This window comes from Corythoichthys intestinalis, chromosome 11 (genome assembly GCF_030265065.1).
Source record: "Corythoichthys intestinalis isolate RoL2023-P3 chromosome 11, ASM3026506v1, whole genome shotgun sequence".
Classification (NCBI taxonomy): Eukaryota; Metazoa; Chordata; class Actinopteri; order Syngnathiformes; family Syngnathidae; genus Corythoichthys; species Corythoichthys intestinalis.
This window is the reverse complement of record NC_080405.1, coordinates 31,827,537-31,845,742: the sequence shown is the minus strand read 5'-3', so window position 1 is coordinate 31,845,742 and position 18,206 is coordinate 31,827,537. Positions and strand designations below refer to the sequence as shown.

At 39.2% G+C, this 18,206-nt stretch overlaps 1 protein-coding gene across 1 annotated transcript in view; it reads right to left on the bottom strand.

Annotated features, from left to right (window-relative positions):
- Window positions 1-703: 703 nt before the first annotated feature.
- The window catches only part of efnb1 (ephrin-B1), a 129,388-nt gene continuing 111,885 nt past the window's right edge, over window positions 704-18,206 (bottom strand). Inside the window, exon 5 of the mRNA XM_057849744.1 lies at window positions 704-4,076. Coding sequence (XP_057705727.1) covers window positions 3,682-4,076 — 395 coding nt within the window. The 3' untranslated portion in view covers window positions 704-3,681. The remainder of the gene's footprint in view (window positions 4,077-18,206) is intronic.

Genomic DNA, 18,206 nt, shown 5'->3' with positions numbered 1-18,206 from the left:
AGGCTAATGTTTCTATTGTTGAAAGCACAAAAGTGTGTAATAAACAACTAGCACATTTATATTTTGCATTTTGTCTTCTTACTGTACCGAAAATGAACCGAACCGTGACCTCAAAACCGAAGTATGTACCGAACTGAGATTTTTGTGTACCGTTACACCCCTAATCCATACAGTCCTACACTATGTGTTTGTCAGAGAAAATACCCAATCACTTTAATAATATTTCACGCCATCTCCGCTTTCACCAAGGACGGAAAATTTGCTCTTCAGTCAGATAAACACAGACTGTAATTTCAGACAAACTCAATGGAAAGGCAAAGTGCAGCCAATCAGATGTAATCATGTATGAAGAAATGTAATTTGGGAGGACAACACGGCAGAGCGCCTCGATACGGATATTAGTTACTATGCTAAAAAGCGTGACCACACCCGCCGAATATGAATTTATGAAGCCGGTGTGTGATTTCAATCTGACTAATGTATCAGAACAAACCCATCTGTGTCTCGCTGACCCCCGAGGTGAGGCTGGCTTGGGGGGGAAGTGTTGGTTGAGCTGGAAGCACAGGGAGAGTGGGCGGGCGGGCTAGTTCCTGCCTCCGCTATCAAGTGGTCAGCAAGATGTGAGAAAAAGCTTTCGTGTGTGTGTGTGTGTGTTTTTTTTTTCAAAGCTCATTGGAAAAACAAAGACAGAACAAAGAAAGGCCAAGTTCCATGGGAAAAATTTATTTATCAATATGCAGTATTTTCCAAACTGGCGGAACGTTGTATTTCCATTGTAGCTGGTGCCGATAGGTTACGTCGAGAGAAAAGAGGAGGCAAAATAAAAACTGAAATCAAATAGGTAATACAACGTGACAGTAATGATTCGAACATAGGGAAACAATTTGAACAGGTTCTGCTTATACATGCACACTGAAAAATAATACTGTGGCTTTGAACAATGGCAGAAATCAGCCTACAGCCAGGCTCAGAGCGAGCAACATCCACGTGCTAAATTAGGAGGGTGACAGGGGCTGAGGGAGGTGGCGGCGAAGAAAAAGTAAAACAAAGGACAGCCTGGGAGATAATGAGTGCTGGAACGCGGATGATTTATAGGAGAGCGGTCACACTGTCAAACATGGCCCCTTTTCTTTTTCCTCTCCTCGCACCTGCGTGTGTATGAATAAAGTTTCATCTTTCTGTTTTCTTATACTCTATATCCTTGACGGAAGTGTAGGTTTATTCGTGAACAGAGGATTTTCAACAAAGTAGCGTATTTTTTAGACTACGCCGCCCTTTTTTTCGTCATAGTTTAGCCGGCCCTGCGACTTGTCCTCAGGTGCGGCTTATAGTCCAAAAAATACGGTATTTATTTGCAGCGCTCATTGCTGTTTCCAACAAAGGGAGTGTTACAAACAACCAGATGGCAGTTAAACGGCCACCTCTAAATTCTGAATTCTTTTTGAACAAAAACAATGATGAACGCTGCAAAATATTTGACTTTCAAAGAAATGAAAATAGACATATTGCAAACAGAGAGTAGGAGGAGTCATACAAAACACATTTTAAAAAGACAGCTATTTACAAATATTCTCCATTACAAAATTCTAATTCCATTTTTTTTCTTTTACTTATAAGCAGTGCTCAGGTGAAATTACATCTTAAATTGGGCTCTAGGCATATATTTACATTTTCTCCCCATGTTTGAATAGAATTAAGTGGTCACAAGAATGGATGAAAATGAAATATGGTTAGCGGTGATGTGGCAACGACTCCCTCGGCTGGTGAAGGTGGGGGCACGATGATCCCGAATCAAAATATTTGATGTCGATGTTTTTCGCAGAGGAACTCCGAGGGCCGCGTGCCGATTTGAAACACGGGGCCGCAAAAACCCGGGCAGCTGTTTAGGTTGTTAACTCTGAGGTTAACGACACGCAAGAGTTTTTCCCGAGCTCCTCCAGCAGAGCTGCCTTTTAACTCAGCAGCAAACATCCATGGATGTGGCTGGAGATGATAGGTGACTCTGACGGTGAGTAAACACCAAGTGGCAGTCTGACCCGGAGATCAACCTGGACCCGTCACTCTTAATGTGTCTGTCTGTGTGTGCACGTGAGTGTCAGTTTGCATGGCTGTCCTCTCTCTTACACATCATTACGTGAGACCGTTCCTTACTTTGGCAGTCCCACTGTGTGGAGTACCTATTTCCTGTCCCGAAACAGGTCTGCTAGACCACAAAACCATTCACACACATACTAACTCACACCCAGAAACGGCAAATCTAAGCAATTAACTCTCACCCGACGTGTGCCAAGCCAAGCTCCCGGTGCTGCTGATTAAGTGAGCTGCAGTATCGTTGCAGGCTCGACACCTCGACTGGAATTTTACGTGCAACTTTTCCTCCTTCCTAATTCACACCAGAACCGCCGTGAGCCCGGAAAAAGAAAACGGCCTGAAGCTTAGCGTCCTCCTCGCGCTATAAAAGCAGCTCTCGGGGACATTTTCTTCTCCTCGGCTGGTGAATGTGGGCATGGAGATGGCACATATAAGTGTGAACTCCACTGACTCATCTACAGATGGCAGCCAATTGGCATCAGATAATAGAGCATCCATCTGTGGTTAGTCAATCCACTTATATAGGTTAACCTAACTATGTCAAACCGCTCACTTGCACTGTGGCAGCACAAACTAGAGCAAACACTCTGCAACATGTGTTGCCTTTTTAAGAAAAAAAATCCTCAACTCTCACTTCAAATTGAGGAATTTGGTGTCTTTGTTAAGCTTCCAACTCGCTGTCTTAATTCCCTAGGCAAAAAAGCCCTGTTAGGTGTAAGGCCAAGACATGCCCAGACACACACACACGCACACAGTACGCACCCGAAAGTACACAAAATCGGCCATAAATACCTAAGTAATGACACAGATTGTATTAGATGGAATATTACGTGGAAAAAAGACATCTTGATAGCAACAATTTGGGTTTCCACTGTAATGGATGACATGAGTGGTGTGATGAGTAACACTAATGGAAACGTATTCAACTCTATACATTGTGCACTTGTAGGAAAAGTCTAACAAAATACAACTGCTTTGTGAACTGAATCAGAGAAGTCCTCCATCAAAAATAGTAAGGCAAATATCCGAGGTGCCAAGGGAGAGGAACACAATATGTCGCACACTGTGTCTGATACCTGAGCTATCTGGAGAGTTTCCCGGCTCGCCACGGAGCCCCCTCTGACACCCACCCAGGTGCACGCGCAGACACACACACATACGCACACATATGTAACATAAACTGCCTGTTCCCGGCTAGTGTGCAAGGTTTGTGTGTTGTAGCGTCAGGGAGCCGGTTAGGGGTTATATCCGGTCCATTAAAGGGGAGAGCAAACCAGGAAGTTCAATCTTTTGATTTGCTCCAGCCACCCTCGCACCCCTCGGCGGGGAGACGCATTAAGTGGGAGGTGAAGGGAGAAGAAAGGAAGGGTGGGGATGTCCAAACAAGCCGAAGAATAACAACCCACAGAATAAACCTCTGTCATCAGTCTGATCGCCGGATACCGATCCGTGCGCATCGCTCCAGATTTGCGCAGCAGATGGTGAAAATAACACAGGCTCCAAGTAACGACGGAGTCTCCGAAACACAAAGCAATGTTCTTCCGAAATCGGGAATCAGAATCTCCTCCGGGCTGCTTCTGCTGTTAAGTGTCAGACTTTGTAGTAGATGTTGGCGGGGCTCTGAGGGGGCATCTCCTGGACAATGTAGACAGGGTGCCCATAGTCGCCGCTCACCTTCTCATAGTGAGGGCAGTAGTTGTTCTCTGTCCGCAGAGGAATGATGATGTCACTAGGCTCCGTGCCAGCAGTGCCCCCGGGCATCTTAGGATTGGACAACGTGCTGAGTGACAGTGCGGAGGGACGGGGCTGCGAGTGGGTGTTTTTCCTGGCCCGTTTGCGCATCTTGATGAGCAGAATGACCAGGAGAAGGATGAGCAACAGGAAGATGATGCAGCCCGCTCCGATGGCGGAGAACACAGCCACTTTGGAACCCAGGATGCCATCCGAGTTTGCAGAGGAACCAGACTGGTCCTGGTTCATTGTGTCTTAGGACAAAAGGAAAAAAGAAAAGGTTATTAGTAAGGGTGTAACGGTACATGTATTTGTATTTGTGACGGAGTAGCCCCGTCAGATCCCGGGGGAAACTCGGCGTCCGCAATATAACGCATGAGACACGGCAGACTCGGCGTTTTCAATATTATTCATTTGACACACACACGTGCGCGCGTACTCACACCATACCTGTTAACTTGTTAGGCGTCGCGGGGGTCTGGGGTGCACACTAGGCTGCCGCTACAACATCCTTACGCCATACTCTTAACAAACATTTCCACATGTAGTCATCCTTCATTCACGTGCTAAACTGTCAAAACCGAGCGCGCATTCACTTCCTGGTTTTATGACGTCGCGAGCGGGACGTCAGCGAGTTACGTCATCGTATGGCTTGAGTTTTTGGCCAACGTAAATTTATTTTTCTTTTCAAATGTTTTTCGGTGTAGTTGTACCAGTATTTTGTTTATTGTATTTTTCTTTAATTTACTACGAAGCTAATATTGAACAAACTGGAGTTATTAAGCAGATAACTGAACTTTTGGAGTTAATTGGCTGGAGGGAAGGGGCCAGGAAAATATAAAGAGGGACCTACCTTTCCTACCTCAGTCATTTGGAGTCACACAGTGGTGCAGATCAGGTAACAGACCTTTTCATTTTATTTGTCATGCAATTAATGTTTTTGTAAATATGGTGAATTTTGGTTTAACTTTTGTAAATAATCACTTTTGCACTTTGTCACAGAACACTACTTGTTTAGTTGTTGGGAACGTCGTTAATAAAACACTTAAAAACCATCATTCTGCTTCGGTTGCCATTTTTGGGAGCAAGAGCCCCGCCACAGTATTGAACCGTTTCGATACATGGTGCTCGGTTCGGAACGGAGGCGTACCGAACGAGTTTCTGACGGAATGTAACCCTTACTTATCGAGGCTGTGAGTCGATCGGGTTACAGTTTCTTTGTGTAGATTATAATTACTCTGTCTTCTCTACTATAATCAGGACCAACATGGTAGGACAGTACATCCCAGAAACGTCAACGGCGCGACAACGTGGCCGCCGCGAGAACACAGTAAAACGCAGGCGTTAAAGTCAGTCAGCCAATGCACACCAGTCGCAGAGCGGCCGCTTGTTAGACGCGTCCCAGAAGCGGCTCAACACGACGCACGCGAAAAGAACGGCAGAGTTTATTATTTGACGCGAGACGCGACCCTCCTGCGTCAACACTACTACCGGTAGCTAGGATTGGGCAGACTGGAAGTCACTCATGTAAAAATACGGTGGATCCGGTCGATTTTCAAACTAATATGCAATCGTAACCCACTTTTTGAGTCCATCAGATCTCTTAAGTGGTAGATCGAGGCACAGTTGACTTGTCTTTGTTGATTTACTGCTGTCTTCTCTGCTATAATAATAACCAACATGGCCCCGTGTTCAATACAAAACCCTCCTACCACAACAAAACAAGTAGGAACTAATATTCACAAAGGAACTAAAGTTATACAACATAAACTATACAATATAAATGAATACTAAATCACATTTGTAAAATATAAACTAGGGGTGTCAAACGATTAAAATTTTTTATCGAGTTAATTACAGCTTAAAAATTAATTAATCGCAATTAATCGCAATTCAAACCTTCTATAAAATATGCCATATTTTTCTGTAAAATATTGTTGGAATGGAAAGATAAGACAAGATGGATATATACATTCAACATACGGTACATAAGTACTGTATTTCTTTATTATAACAATAAATCAACAAGATGGCATTACCATTATTAACATTCTGTTAAAGCGATCCATGGATAGAAAGACTTGTAGTTCTTAAAAGATAAATGAAATTTTATATTAAAACCCCTCTTCATGTTTTCGTTTTAATAAAATTTGTAAAATTTTCAATCAAAAAATAAACTAGTAGCCCGCCATTGTTGATGTCAATAATTACTTACACAATGCTCATGGGTGCTGAAGCCTATAAAACCAGTCGCACCCAAGCACCAGCAGAGGGCGGCAAAACTACGAAAAACACAACAAGTACACCTTTCACTCTGCTGTCATTTTAATCTGTTTGAGCGGGGCATTTGTGCGTTAGTTGCGTCAAATATTTTAACGGGATTCATTTAAAAAATTAATTACCGCTCGTTAACGCGATAATTTTGACAGCTCTAATATGAACACATAATAAAATAAATAATAGCCCATTTAAATAAAATAAATTGAAATGAGCTAAAACACCTGTAATAAAATAATAAGAATAATACACAGAACCTGCTTACACAATTAGATTTATTAATTTCTGTGTGGCGCTTTAACTTGAGAAAATCCACCAATCAAGCCTTTGAAAACCGTTAATAAGAAGAAAAAAAATTGATTCATTGAGGCATTTCATTTGTAAAATACATGTTAAAGTCTTTGTCATTGGGATTGCTTTTCTCTTTAGCACAGGACTTCTTTTTTCTTCTTTCTTTCAGAAAGAAAGCTGACCAATACGAGGGGTCTGAAAGGCAAATTGTTGTTGGATTATCTTTAAATACCTGCTACTTTTTGAGAAGAATTCTAGCTTTGTATAGGCTAAGGTTCCTATTGTTGAAAGCACAAAGGTGTGTAATAAACAACCAGCACATTTATATTTTGCATTTTGTTTTCCTACTGTACCGAAAATGAACCGAACCATGACCTCAAAACCGAGATTTTTGTGTAATATTAAACCCCTAATTATTAGATGTCTGAATCCGGTCAAACTAAACGTTGGGTAAAATGTAGATAAAAACAGAGCTCAGTGATTTTTTTATTTGTTTATTGTTGATTACGTTCAGTTGAACACACTACAAAGACAAAATGATGAATGTTCTGGTTTATTCCCATTTTGGAATTTTAAGCCTTCAATATGCTCCAAAAAAAACTGGGCACAAGCACAAAAACATCTGCTTGGAACGTTCAACAGTTGAACAGGTTCATTGAAAACAGGTGAGTGTCATGTTTGAATGTAAAAAGAGTCAGTGCAAGACTCAGTTGTTCACAAGGGCCCAGATTCACCACTTTGTATGCAACTGCATGGGGAACTGGTATCACACTTTAAAAATGTTTCTCAATTCAGAAATTGACAGATTTCATAAGGTTCCTATAGATTTCATCAAGTGACATTTAAGACTTTTTAACACCACTTAGAAGAGAATGTGAATTTTAGAGGAAATTTCACCATCAACCGCGCAAGAGTAAGGGCAAAACACACGGATGGCGATATGGCTTGCATTCAATACATTTTCTATAGGACGAGCGACGAGGCGAAAATCGTCAAACCTCTTGTGGTGAAACGACTATTTTGTACGTGAAATTTCACACTCATACGAAGGAAATAGTTCTATTTTTGTCACTGTTGCCCGGCACTACAACAAATCATCAACTGATTTATTGCTCGACAAATCACCTGCGAGGACACTGGCCAACCTGAAAATTGACATCCACACGCCACACTTTGTCAACATGGATAATATTACTTTGTGAAGCCCCGTGATTGTGAGTGGATGTGCATGCGTGTGTGCATGAATGCAAATATACTATATGGTGAACAATTAGTGTGTTACATACAGTGATCCCTCGTTTTTCGCTGTTAATGAGGACCAGAACCCGCCGCGATATGTAAAAACCGTGAAGTAGCGCAAAAAAAAATGTTTTTCTTTTTATGTGTCTTTAATCTATTTATTCAGATTTAGCATTGGAAAGAGACACATATAAGACATGTATTTATATTTTTTTCCCAAAGTATAATTTTTTATTTAACAAAAATATATGTATATATTTCATGTCTGTATATATACATTATATATATATATGGCGGAAAACACTCAGGTGATTTGAAGTTCCGCTCTGAGACCCCCAATTTGGCCAACTTTCAAAATTTTCCGATATGCATGTGATACATTATTGGAAAGCTTAAAATCTCAATTTTCTGGGGGAAGAAAATTTTTGAACAGGAGGGCATTTTGAAAAAAAAATTTTTTTTTTAAACAGCAAAACCCTAACTGGAGGCGAGAGCACGCGAGAGCAGATTTAAAGACGCCACGATTTTAACGAGATATTATCGCGTATTTATCTTGTTTCGATCCCAAAACTCCATGTAGCATGTATCACCCAGTGTCAAGGCACAGCTGTGAATGGCCACAGCCAGATTTTTTTTAGATTTTATGGGTGAAACATGGTGATATAACAAGGGTCGCGATGCAGAAATCGCAGACAACAAGGAGTGATCGAGATTTTCTTTTTCATTTAGTTACCCTTTTAAACATTATTGTTCTTTTTTTTTGTTTGGATTGATTATTTATCATATCATATTGGGGAAAATGCGACAGTCACAAAAAAAAAAACACAATCAAGCGATAGTTATGAGGTAGATAGCCGTGACTTTTTTACAGACGCCAAATTTTTCATTGTGTCGTAATTTGTTTAAAAGTTTAAAATATGGGAGTGAATAATTTTTTTAAGTCGTTTTTTTTTTTTTTTAACTAAATATTAGACATCAATGAATGATTCTAAACTAAAAACGACAGACATTTTGAATAATAAATATAATCAATTACCTTCGTTTTACGGCTGGGTTGAAACAAAAGCGGTTGCGCGACGTCTGTAAACGGGGCTTTTCAAGGTAAAACGGACAAATTAAAAATAGTTCGGGGGCTCATTGAGCCATGAATCTGCTATGGCAGCATATAGACATATTGTTTTTTCAAACACAAGAGTTGTTTTGGCTTAAAATACTGCAGTTTCTTTTAAAGAGGGGTGCAAGAGCAGAAACTGCTTTTTCAGTCTTGTCTGTGTTTTCCGCCATATATATATATATATTTTTTTTTTATAAATGGTTCTCAAGCACTTCAAATGTATTAATTATGATAAGTTAAACATGTTACTGTCCCACCAAATTATTTTTAAACAACAATAAAGTAGTAGAAAAATGCTTGGCTTTATTAAATGCTTTATTGGGTGAGTCCACTCAAATCCGCTGAAACTGTTCACTTACACACAATGAGTTGCCACAGCAACTGTATACCAAGTTAAACGATGATTGACGCATGCGGTGCTTTGAAATTCGTGTCTTTGGCAACATCAAACCCAAACATCTGTCAATCATTGTTTACTTTAATAAGCAACTCCAGTGTACGTGCACTGCCTGACGACCATAGAGCAAGCAGAGGGAGGGAGGGAGAGTGAGACTACACGATCGGCTTGGGACAGCTCATCTGTATTTTTTTCTTTTTACTTGAAAAAAAATCCGCGATGGACTGAGGGTGCGGAGTTTGAAGTGCAAAGTAGTGAGGGATCACTGTATATGGTTTCTTTCTGCATTACTGTCAAGAGCCAGTTTTTGTTTGTATATATATTTGTTGTGTTAACAAAATAAAATGTCAACATGGAGGAGCGTGTAATTTTAGCAGTGTATAAGCACATACTTTATGATACCTCTCGGCATGATTTCCGTGACATAAATAAAAAAGCTGCAGTATGGGAAGTTGTTGATGCTCAGAAAAGACCGGAAATGTTAAAATTCCCTCCAAATTCATAGCCAATCAGAGACGAGTGATGACGCACAGCCACAGGGTGATGCGTGTCGCTTGCCGCTGCAGTGGCATCGCACACCAATGTGTTGGCTTTCAGCTCAACGGTGATAACTTTTGCATTTCGCCATCATACATCACCTCCTGTAGGTTTTGCCCCTAACTCCTAGAACAGCAATGAGCAAACTATTCCACAAAAGGCCGCAGTGGGTGCGCGTTTCGTTGCAACCCATCAAGAGGACACCTTTTCACCAATCTGGTGTCTTACAAGTGCAATCAGTTGATTGCAGTCAGGTGCTTCTTGTTTCCCGCGACACGTCATCTGTTAAACTGCCTGTGCTGGATCAGCTGTAACGAAGACCTTTGCCCACCCCTGTCCTAGAATGTCAGAAATGTTATCAATTTCATGCAATTTAACATTTAGGGAATTTAATACCGACCAAATTTACCTCAATGGTTTTTTTCAAGGGATCCACGGATAGAAAGACTTGTAGTTCTTAAAAGATAAACGTTATAATGGGTTAAAATAATTTGATATTGAAACCCCTCTAGATGATTTCGTTTTTATACCATTGGTAAAATTAGCTTAACGAGTAGGTCGCAATTGTTGTTGACGCCGCAGGGCTGTGACGTCACATGGTTACCCTGCCGGGCTTCCAGAGTATGACTTCAGAAACATAAACATGTCATCTGTTCAACCCTTTCAATTTGAACCCGAGAAGAACATTAATGAGAATGACAGCACTGTTGATAGTTCACAAAATGAGCATCAAAAGCAAAATGAACAGGAAAGACAGGATGAGACGAGACGAGAGTTGGGAAAAAAAACAAAGTGTTCTGCCAAAATGTGCTACACCGGCAAAACGTCCTACAGAAGGCGAATTTGACACCCAAAGTACTACCGTGCGCTTTTAGCTTGTTTTGTTTAGATGCATACAGACAAAAAATACTAAAGTTGCCTTAAGAAAACACTTCAACGTAGTAATAGCAAATAAGGGTTAATTATGCTACGTGAATAATGTGGTAAACAGATCAACAATATGCTTTAAAGCTACCAAAAGAAAATACAATGCTTAAAAGTACGAGAAGGGAAATACATGCAAAAAGTATTTTGAGGCAATGAGAATAATAAGGCAATAAAAGACTCAATAAAACACAAATAGTAAGTACACACTGCTTTTAACCTATGTGCGCATGTGTTGGATGTCTTGCTGCGTAAAAAAAACCAAAGCAAGCAACGAAGGGATCGAACGTGTTCGTCTAGTGACAATGACAACCTACGTCATTACCCCGAGCGTCCATTGCACGCATAAAACATGACGCCCTCTGTAGGTCAAAACATGTACTAAAAATTATATATTTTTAAATCAATGGCAATATTTTATGTGTTTCTAAAAACATATTTTTGTAAAAGAGAACAATTGTGGCTTATTATAGCCCAGAAGTCTTTAAGTCCGAGGTTCCTTTTAAGACTTTAGAGAGTAAATTTAAGACTTTTCATTTTAACGTCATTGGAAAATGGGTTGTATTTATGTTGACAAAACAAAAGTTATAGTCGTCATTTAAAAGCTAACAAAAAAATCTAATTGATGTTTGTTATCGGCATCATGAAAGTAGGACCTGCTGTCAGCTTAGCAAAAAAAAAAAAAAACCTTCATGTACAAAAATAGTAATGATAATGTAAAAATACAATATTAGTTTTTATTAAATATTTTAGTGGCATTCGATTCCAGCAGTTTACTAAAAGAAATTGGATCAAAGAAAATGCTACATGTGCTTAACCATCAAGACGTACTGTAATCTTTGTGTAAACAATGAGTCTCGCCTCTGCATGAAGGAAAAAAGCCCCTTTCAAGTAAAACCCAAAGAATTTGGAGTGACATTTTCAGTGGGTAGCAACATTTATGACAAAGTGAGAAATGGATATCAAAACATCCGATTAGTATCCTGTATTTATTTTAAAAGAGGCGTTTGTGGTGGGGGTTGGGAAGAAAGTTCAAATGGAGGTTTGTTAGCGGACATGAGAAAGAATGATTGGCTCCTCCGGTGACTGAAATCTGAGAAGCAAATCTCTTTTCCATGCATGCGTGCAGCTGCTGCCAAGGCCCCCACCCCATTAGCAGCGGCACCACCTTCTCACTGTCCACGAGCGTCCGCTCCGGCAACATGTTGTGGGGGCTCTCCAGAGAGATTGCCATCCTACATAATGACTATGTCTGCACACTCGACTGCCCATTCTGCACTTAAGCGTTGGCAGAGTAGCCCGACGCTGCGCCTCGGAGCTAATGACAAGTAAATGACACGACTGAAAGCTAGCGATCCCCCACCTTATCAGTGCAATCGGAGGAACCAGGAATTTCATACATTCTGCACACGGCAATGTAGGAAAGAGGCTGTCAGAAATTTCATTCCAGAAATATCAGCTCTTCAAGCTACAGTGACACTTCCTTCATTCCACCTTTCACCTGTTCACTTGACATAATCACTGATCTAACAGTGGTAGACAGGTAAAAGCCTGAGTATACGGAAAAGGGATATTAGGGAATCTTTTTATAGAGCCGCTAATGTCAAATAAGCAATTATTGAATGGGGGGCGGCTTATCACATTGGGCCAGACGGAGCAGTCTGTACTTGGAATATATATATATTTTTTTACCATCGAAAGTTGTGGAGTAAGTCAAAAAGTTAGTGTTGGAAGTGATCTTGAAAGGAGGGCGTATGATATGAAAAGCGCTGGTGAAAAAAAGCAAACAAGAAGGACTTCAGAGCACACGAGTAAGTTCAAACGACTTCTCAAACTGTTACTACACTGAATCTTAATTGCAGGTCTCATTAATTTAATAGTATATACACTAACCGGACACATGGACACACCTGCACGAGTTAATGGGATCCAATATAAAGGAAAAGCTAATGAGATGTTTCTCTTCTTTTTGCCTCGCTCATGTACATTAAATAAGGTAATCACATTTCTGAAGGCCTAATTTACTCAAGCTATGCGCATGCCAAAATGGACACAACCAGGATTGCGTTCGCCAACTTTGCTAATTGTAGTGCAATTCGTTTTGCGCATTGTGGGAGGAGTAGACGCACGCTGATTAATTAACCACAGGCAATGTCATTCATCAAACCTGAGATGAATTGTGCTGGTTAATTTTGTGGCTTCAAATAAGCCAGATAAAAGGCAGGAGCAAACCACCATGCAAAACAGTGCACGTGCAGTACAGGGAAAGCAAGAACATATCTGCTTCTCTAAACATTTCAGATCCGCTTAAAAAAAATGACTATTCAATATTGTAGGCTTGGAACTTCTGAATTATAAACAAGCTGACTAGGAGCTAGTCGTTTCACTTATGACAAAACCTGTTTAAACTTGGCAGTTCTTCAGGCACGCTGTCCCATGTATTAAACGGACAGAAACGAATTTTTCGTCCAATTGTGATTCACTCAGTCAGGTAATGCTCCAAACAAGGGCGTAGGTTTGCATAGGGATGGTAGGGACATAACATTACCAACTTTTCAGGATGCTCAAATTGTCCCCAACAACTTTTAAGCAACCTTATAACTTTAGTTATATAGGTAATTTTACAGTGTATTCACATACTTTGTAAGGAAAGAATTGACCCTACTATTATTAGGTGAATTATTTTCATTATGTTCAGACTTACATTTACCCCTTTTCACTTGCTGAATGTGCCCCCGCCCCAAACACACCTTTGATTGGCTGATGACTTGAAAGTACTGAAAGTTTGACCTGCATCAGTTAGCATAACAATAAACTGTGTGAATTTGCTAACCTGCAAAACTCGAGTAGGAAGCTGCTTAGAGAGACGTGTCCTCTTGTATGTGTTTTCTACTGTTAACGTTAATTAAACTCTGAAACATAGTGAACCGAGGTTTACCCCCTTCTCACTAATTTTCATTTTTATCTTCTTTATGTGGTCTTAAAGCAGCCTGAAGGAGCTTTAATTTTTTGTTGAGTTTGGCTGTACTTGTGGACAAAAGCAGCAGTGTTTTTACCTCAAGGAAGGGTCCATTTTTATTTATTTTTGTTAAGAAGTTTTTTCAGTTACACAGTTGTACCTCGACATACGATCGCTTCGACACACGATCTTTTCGATATCCGACGTAAAATTTGACTTGCCATTTATTTCTACATCGACGACATGGTCAAAATACGACGATTTATGACAGTGCCGCAGTTTCTTTGTTTTCCTGCAAGACGGACCCACGGCAGATTTTCTTTTGAGAGAAATGGTAAATGGTGTTATACTTGTGTAGCGCTTTTTCACCTTTCAGGGCGCTCAAAGCTTTACACTACATCGCCATCTACCTACTGGTGACGCAGCACCAGGAGCAATGCGGGGTTCAGTATCTTGCTCAAGGATACTTAGGCAGGTTCATCTGGGCAGAGAACCGAACCCACAACCTCTGGGTTGGGGGTGACAACTACTCTACCACTGAGCCATGCCATCCCCGGTGAAATCAACATGGGTTCCAAAGATGTTAGTGCAGGTGGTGAATAAAGGCAAAAGATAACGCTTACCATTCAAATGAAGATGGAAATAATAGAAAAATATGAATGTGGGGGGCGCATCCGTGAACTGGCTCAAAATTACGGCCGTAGATGATCTATGATCTCAGCGGTCCTCCACATTTCGCCAGTTTTTACAAGTTAGGGTGACAATTATTATTATTGTAACATCGCCAAAGAAATCCCCAGCTTCCTTAAGTTTTTGATCATTTGTTTCAGAACTTTGTAACACAACATGCCTGCTGTCCGTCGCAGCTGAACATGTAAAGTGAAAGTAAAACATCCTCTCTCACTCTGACAAGTCAACCACGTGGTGCGTTCAGGTACACAACGCAAAAATACATCTGCCACATTAGAACCTGATTCGTTACATTATTACAGGTATTTTTATTATTATTATTATTACTATTATATTATATTATTATTCCGATTTTTATTCATAATTTATTTATTTTTCTCTGTGTAAATGCTATTTGCAATAGTACCAGCAGTATTTATCAAAGATTTAGTGTAGGTTTTTGGGCTGTGGAACGAATTAATGTTATTATAATGTATTCCATTTCGACTTACAAACAAGGTCCTGGAACGAATCAACTTCAAATGTAGAGGTACAACTGTAATGTATTTAATTTCTTTATTTACACAGACAATGTTGAGTGATCTTATGAGAAATGTTTATTTTTTGCATTATTAACAAGATTGTGTTTTTTGTGTATGTTAATTTATTGTTTACTCTAGAAGTTTTCAAAATGTAAGGTTTGAATCAAACTGTGTATCACCTAAACCACAGGTGTCAAACCAATTCCAGAAAGGGCCTAGTGGGTGCAGGTTTGCTTTCCAACCAATGAAGAGGACACCTTTTCACCAATTAGATCTTTTACATGTGTAATCAGTTAAACTTTGTCAGGTGCTGCTTGTTTCAGCAGGAAGTTCATTGGTTAAACTCTCTGCGCGTTATCAGTTGGAACAAAATCCAGCACCCACTAGGCCCTTTCTGGAATCGGTTTGACACCTGTGACCTAAACCAATACATATAAAAGTTAGTCAATACAGATTTATTTTGCATTGATCATTTAGCCTTTCAATTAATTAGGTTCATATTCATGAGAAATGTAGCTCCAACCCCCGTTCGCCCAATCTGTTTGGTTTTATTGATGTCCCGTCCCCAGCAAAAAAATGTACATGCAGGTTATGCTGCTATATCGTCCCTACCAAGGTTAACACCAAACCCACACCCTTGGCTCCAAATACAGTTTATGTTAACAACAACAATTTAAAAAATATACATTGCAAGACCTTTGTTTTGTTTTTAACTCCAATACAAAGCAGATGTTTTCAAATGTCTTATTTTGATTAAACTGAATCCCTCCACCAGTCCCTCTCCTATTGGAGGCCCCTTTTGAATAGAACGTTTTTATTTTTGGAATCTCCACTTTGAAAACATATCCTCACCACGCCACACAGAACTACTAATCTCATTATCATAAACATAGTTAGGTGGAGGGCCGGTCAGAGTTTACAAACAAGACAGATGTGGCCTGTAAGCTGTATTTTAACTACATCTGCTACAGCAAGAACACGCCATTTAGCATCTTTTCTTTGGCATTTTATAAGTTCTAGCACTTATTGTGATGCAATGCAGTGCTACACCAATGCAATACGCAACCAAAAATCTGTGTTAGTGGCATTTCAAGCTAAGCTTTATTATTTATATGAAGGGGGATTTGTCCTTTCACTGATCTTGTGTTGGGCTTTCTCATATTCTAAAAGTGTAAAACATGTACAATTAAGGGCATAGGTTTGGTCTCAACATTGGTAGGGACGATATAACAGCATAACCTGCATGTACACTTTTTGCTGGGGACGGAACATTAATGAAACCAAACGGATTATTGAACGGGGGTCAGAGCTACATTTCTCACGAATATAAGCCTAATTAATTGGTAGGCTAAACGATCAATGCAAAATGAATCTGTATTGACTTATACTTACTTTCATGTATGTTGGTTCAGGTGATACAACATTTGATTCAAACCTTTGTTTTCAAAAACTATTAACGAAACATTTTCAAAACTTTCAGAATAAAAGTTTGGATTTTATTTGCAAATTTAAATTGCAATATTTGAACATAAACTATATTAGCATACACAAAAATAAATATAAACATACTAGTACATTTGTCTTAAAACCAATCAACATTGTCTGTCTAAATAAATAAATGAAATATAACTGAAAAAACTTCTCAGTCAGAGACGAACAAAAATAAATAAAAATGGAGCCTTCCTTCAGTTAAAACACTACTGTTTTTGTCCACAAGCAACTCTTAAGTGCATCTGTGGATTGAGCAATTATGACAAAAAATCTAAATCGGGATTAATTAAACTTTTTACCTCGATTATGAATAATGTACTGTATTATCATCTGACAAAAATGTCTGCATTGACTGCAAATAAAGTTTTTTTTATCCTTATTAATGGCCCAAAAAAAAAAAAAATTCTAGTTAAAAAATGAAATGCAGGTATTTGGTTTCAAAAATGTAAAGTCACAACATGTGCTAGCCTTCTTTCCTTCTAAACCAGGCTGTTTACAAGAAGAAAAGCAGCAGCGTTTTTTTTTTTTTTTTTTTTTTTTTTTTTTTTTTTTTTTTTTTTTTTTTTTACTGTCAACACTTTCCTGTGAAACACAGAGTGGGACCTCTCTCTAAGCAGCTTCTTGCGCACGTTTTTCTGGTTCTATAGTTTCCAACAGAGTTCACTACATTTCTCACAGTTTAATTATCGTTAACAGTAGAAAACACATACAGTAGGACACGCCTTTCTAAGTAGCTTCCTACTCGAGATTTGCTCTGCGGTCAGGACAGCCTCCACAAGGGAAACAAAGTCAAGCTAACCGTCCCTTGTTTGGATCGTTGTTTGCATTATGTGCATTACGGTGATGCAACGCGGTGGCGACAGAGTGCAAGTCCCTTATCCAAAAAAAAAAAATAAAAAAAAAATGGGGAGCTGTCCAAGAATGGGTCCTCTTGGAGCACCCCTAGACTCAAACTAAATCTGAGATATCCAAGGACCGGTCTACATCTGAGGCATACTAGACTACCCCAAGACACGAACTAAAGTATTCACATGAAATTCTGATGTGTGATTTAATTTCACAGATTTTTTTCATGTCAGGTCATGTTCATGTCAGTGTCCCCCTGAAGTGGACCCATTACTGGATAACTCCCCTTTTTTTTTTTTTTTTTTGTTTTTTGTTTTTTTAATAAAGGGACTTGCACTCTGAAGCCACCGCGTTGCATTAAAGAAATTCCTCGCCAATTTGCGCTTGGAAATTTGCAGTTTCAGTTATTGTGGATTTCAATTCTATCCTTACAACATATGGGAAGACAATCTAAATTACCTATATAACTGAACTCATTATATAATGCACATAAGTTTGCATAAAAGTTGGTGGGGGACAATTTGAGCGTCCTGAAAACTTGGTACTACCAACTTGGTAGTGTTATGTCCCTACCATCCCTATGCAAACATGCGCCCTTGTGTACAATTACCCTTAACAGTAATACAGATTTAAACTGTAACACCTAATTAACACCTCTGGAACATGCTGATCTTTTTTTTTTAAATCCAAAATATTGTCAATGGCATGAACAATACGGATCCAATTAGGGGTGCAGCTATCAATTATTTTTGTAGTCGATTAATCGATGAACTAGTTAGTTGGAATAATCGAGTAATCGGATAAGGAACATAAAAATGTAAAATACCAGAGCGTAGCCTTAAACTTAATATTTAAAATAAATAAATAAATGAATAAATGAGGATCTAAGTACAACAAAAAAACAATTGGCTAACTTACATAGCAAAAGCCTGCTAGCTAAAATGCTATAAAATGCTAACTTGTTTTTATTTTATTTTTATTTTTACAATACTCTTAACAAATGGTTCAAACACATATTCCGACAAAAAACGGCTAAAAATACCTATAAACTTAAGTATGAATGCATTAAAAAAACATTAGCTCAAACAAAAACTTAGC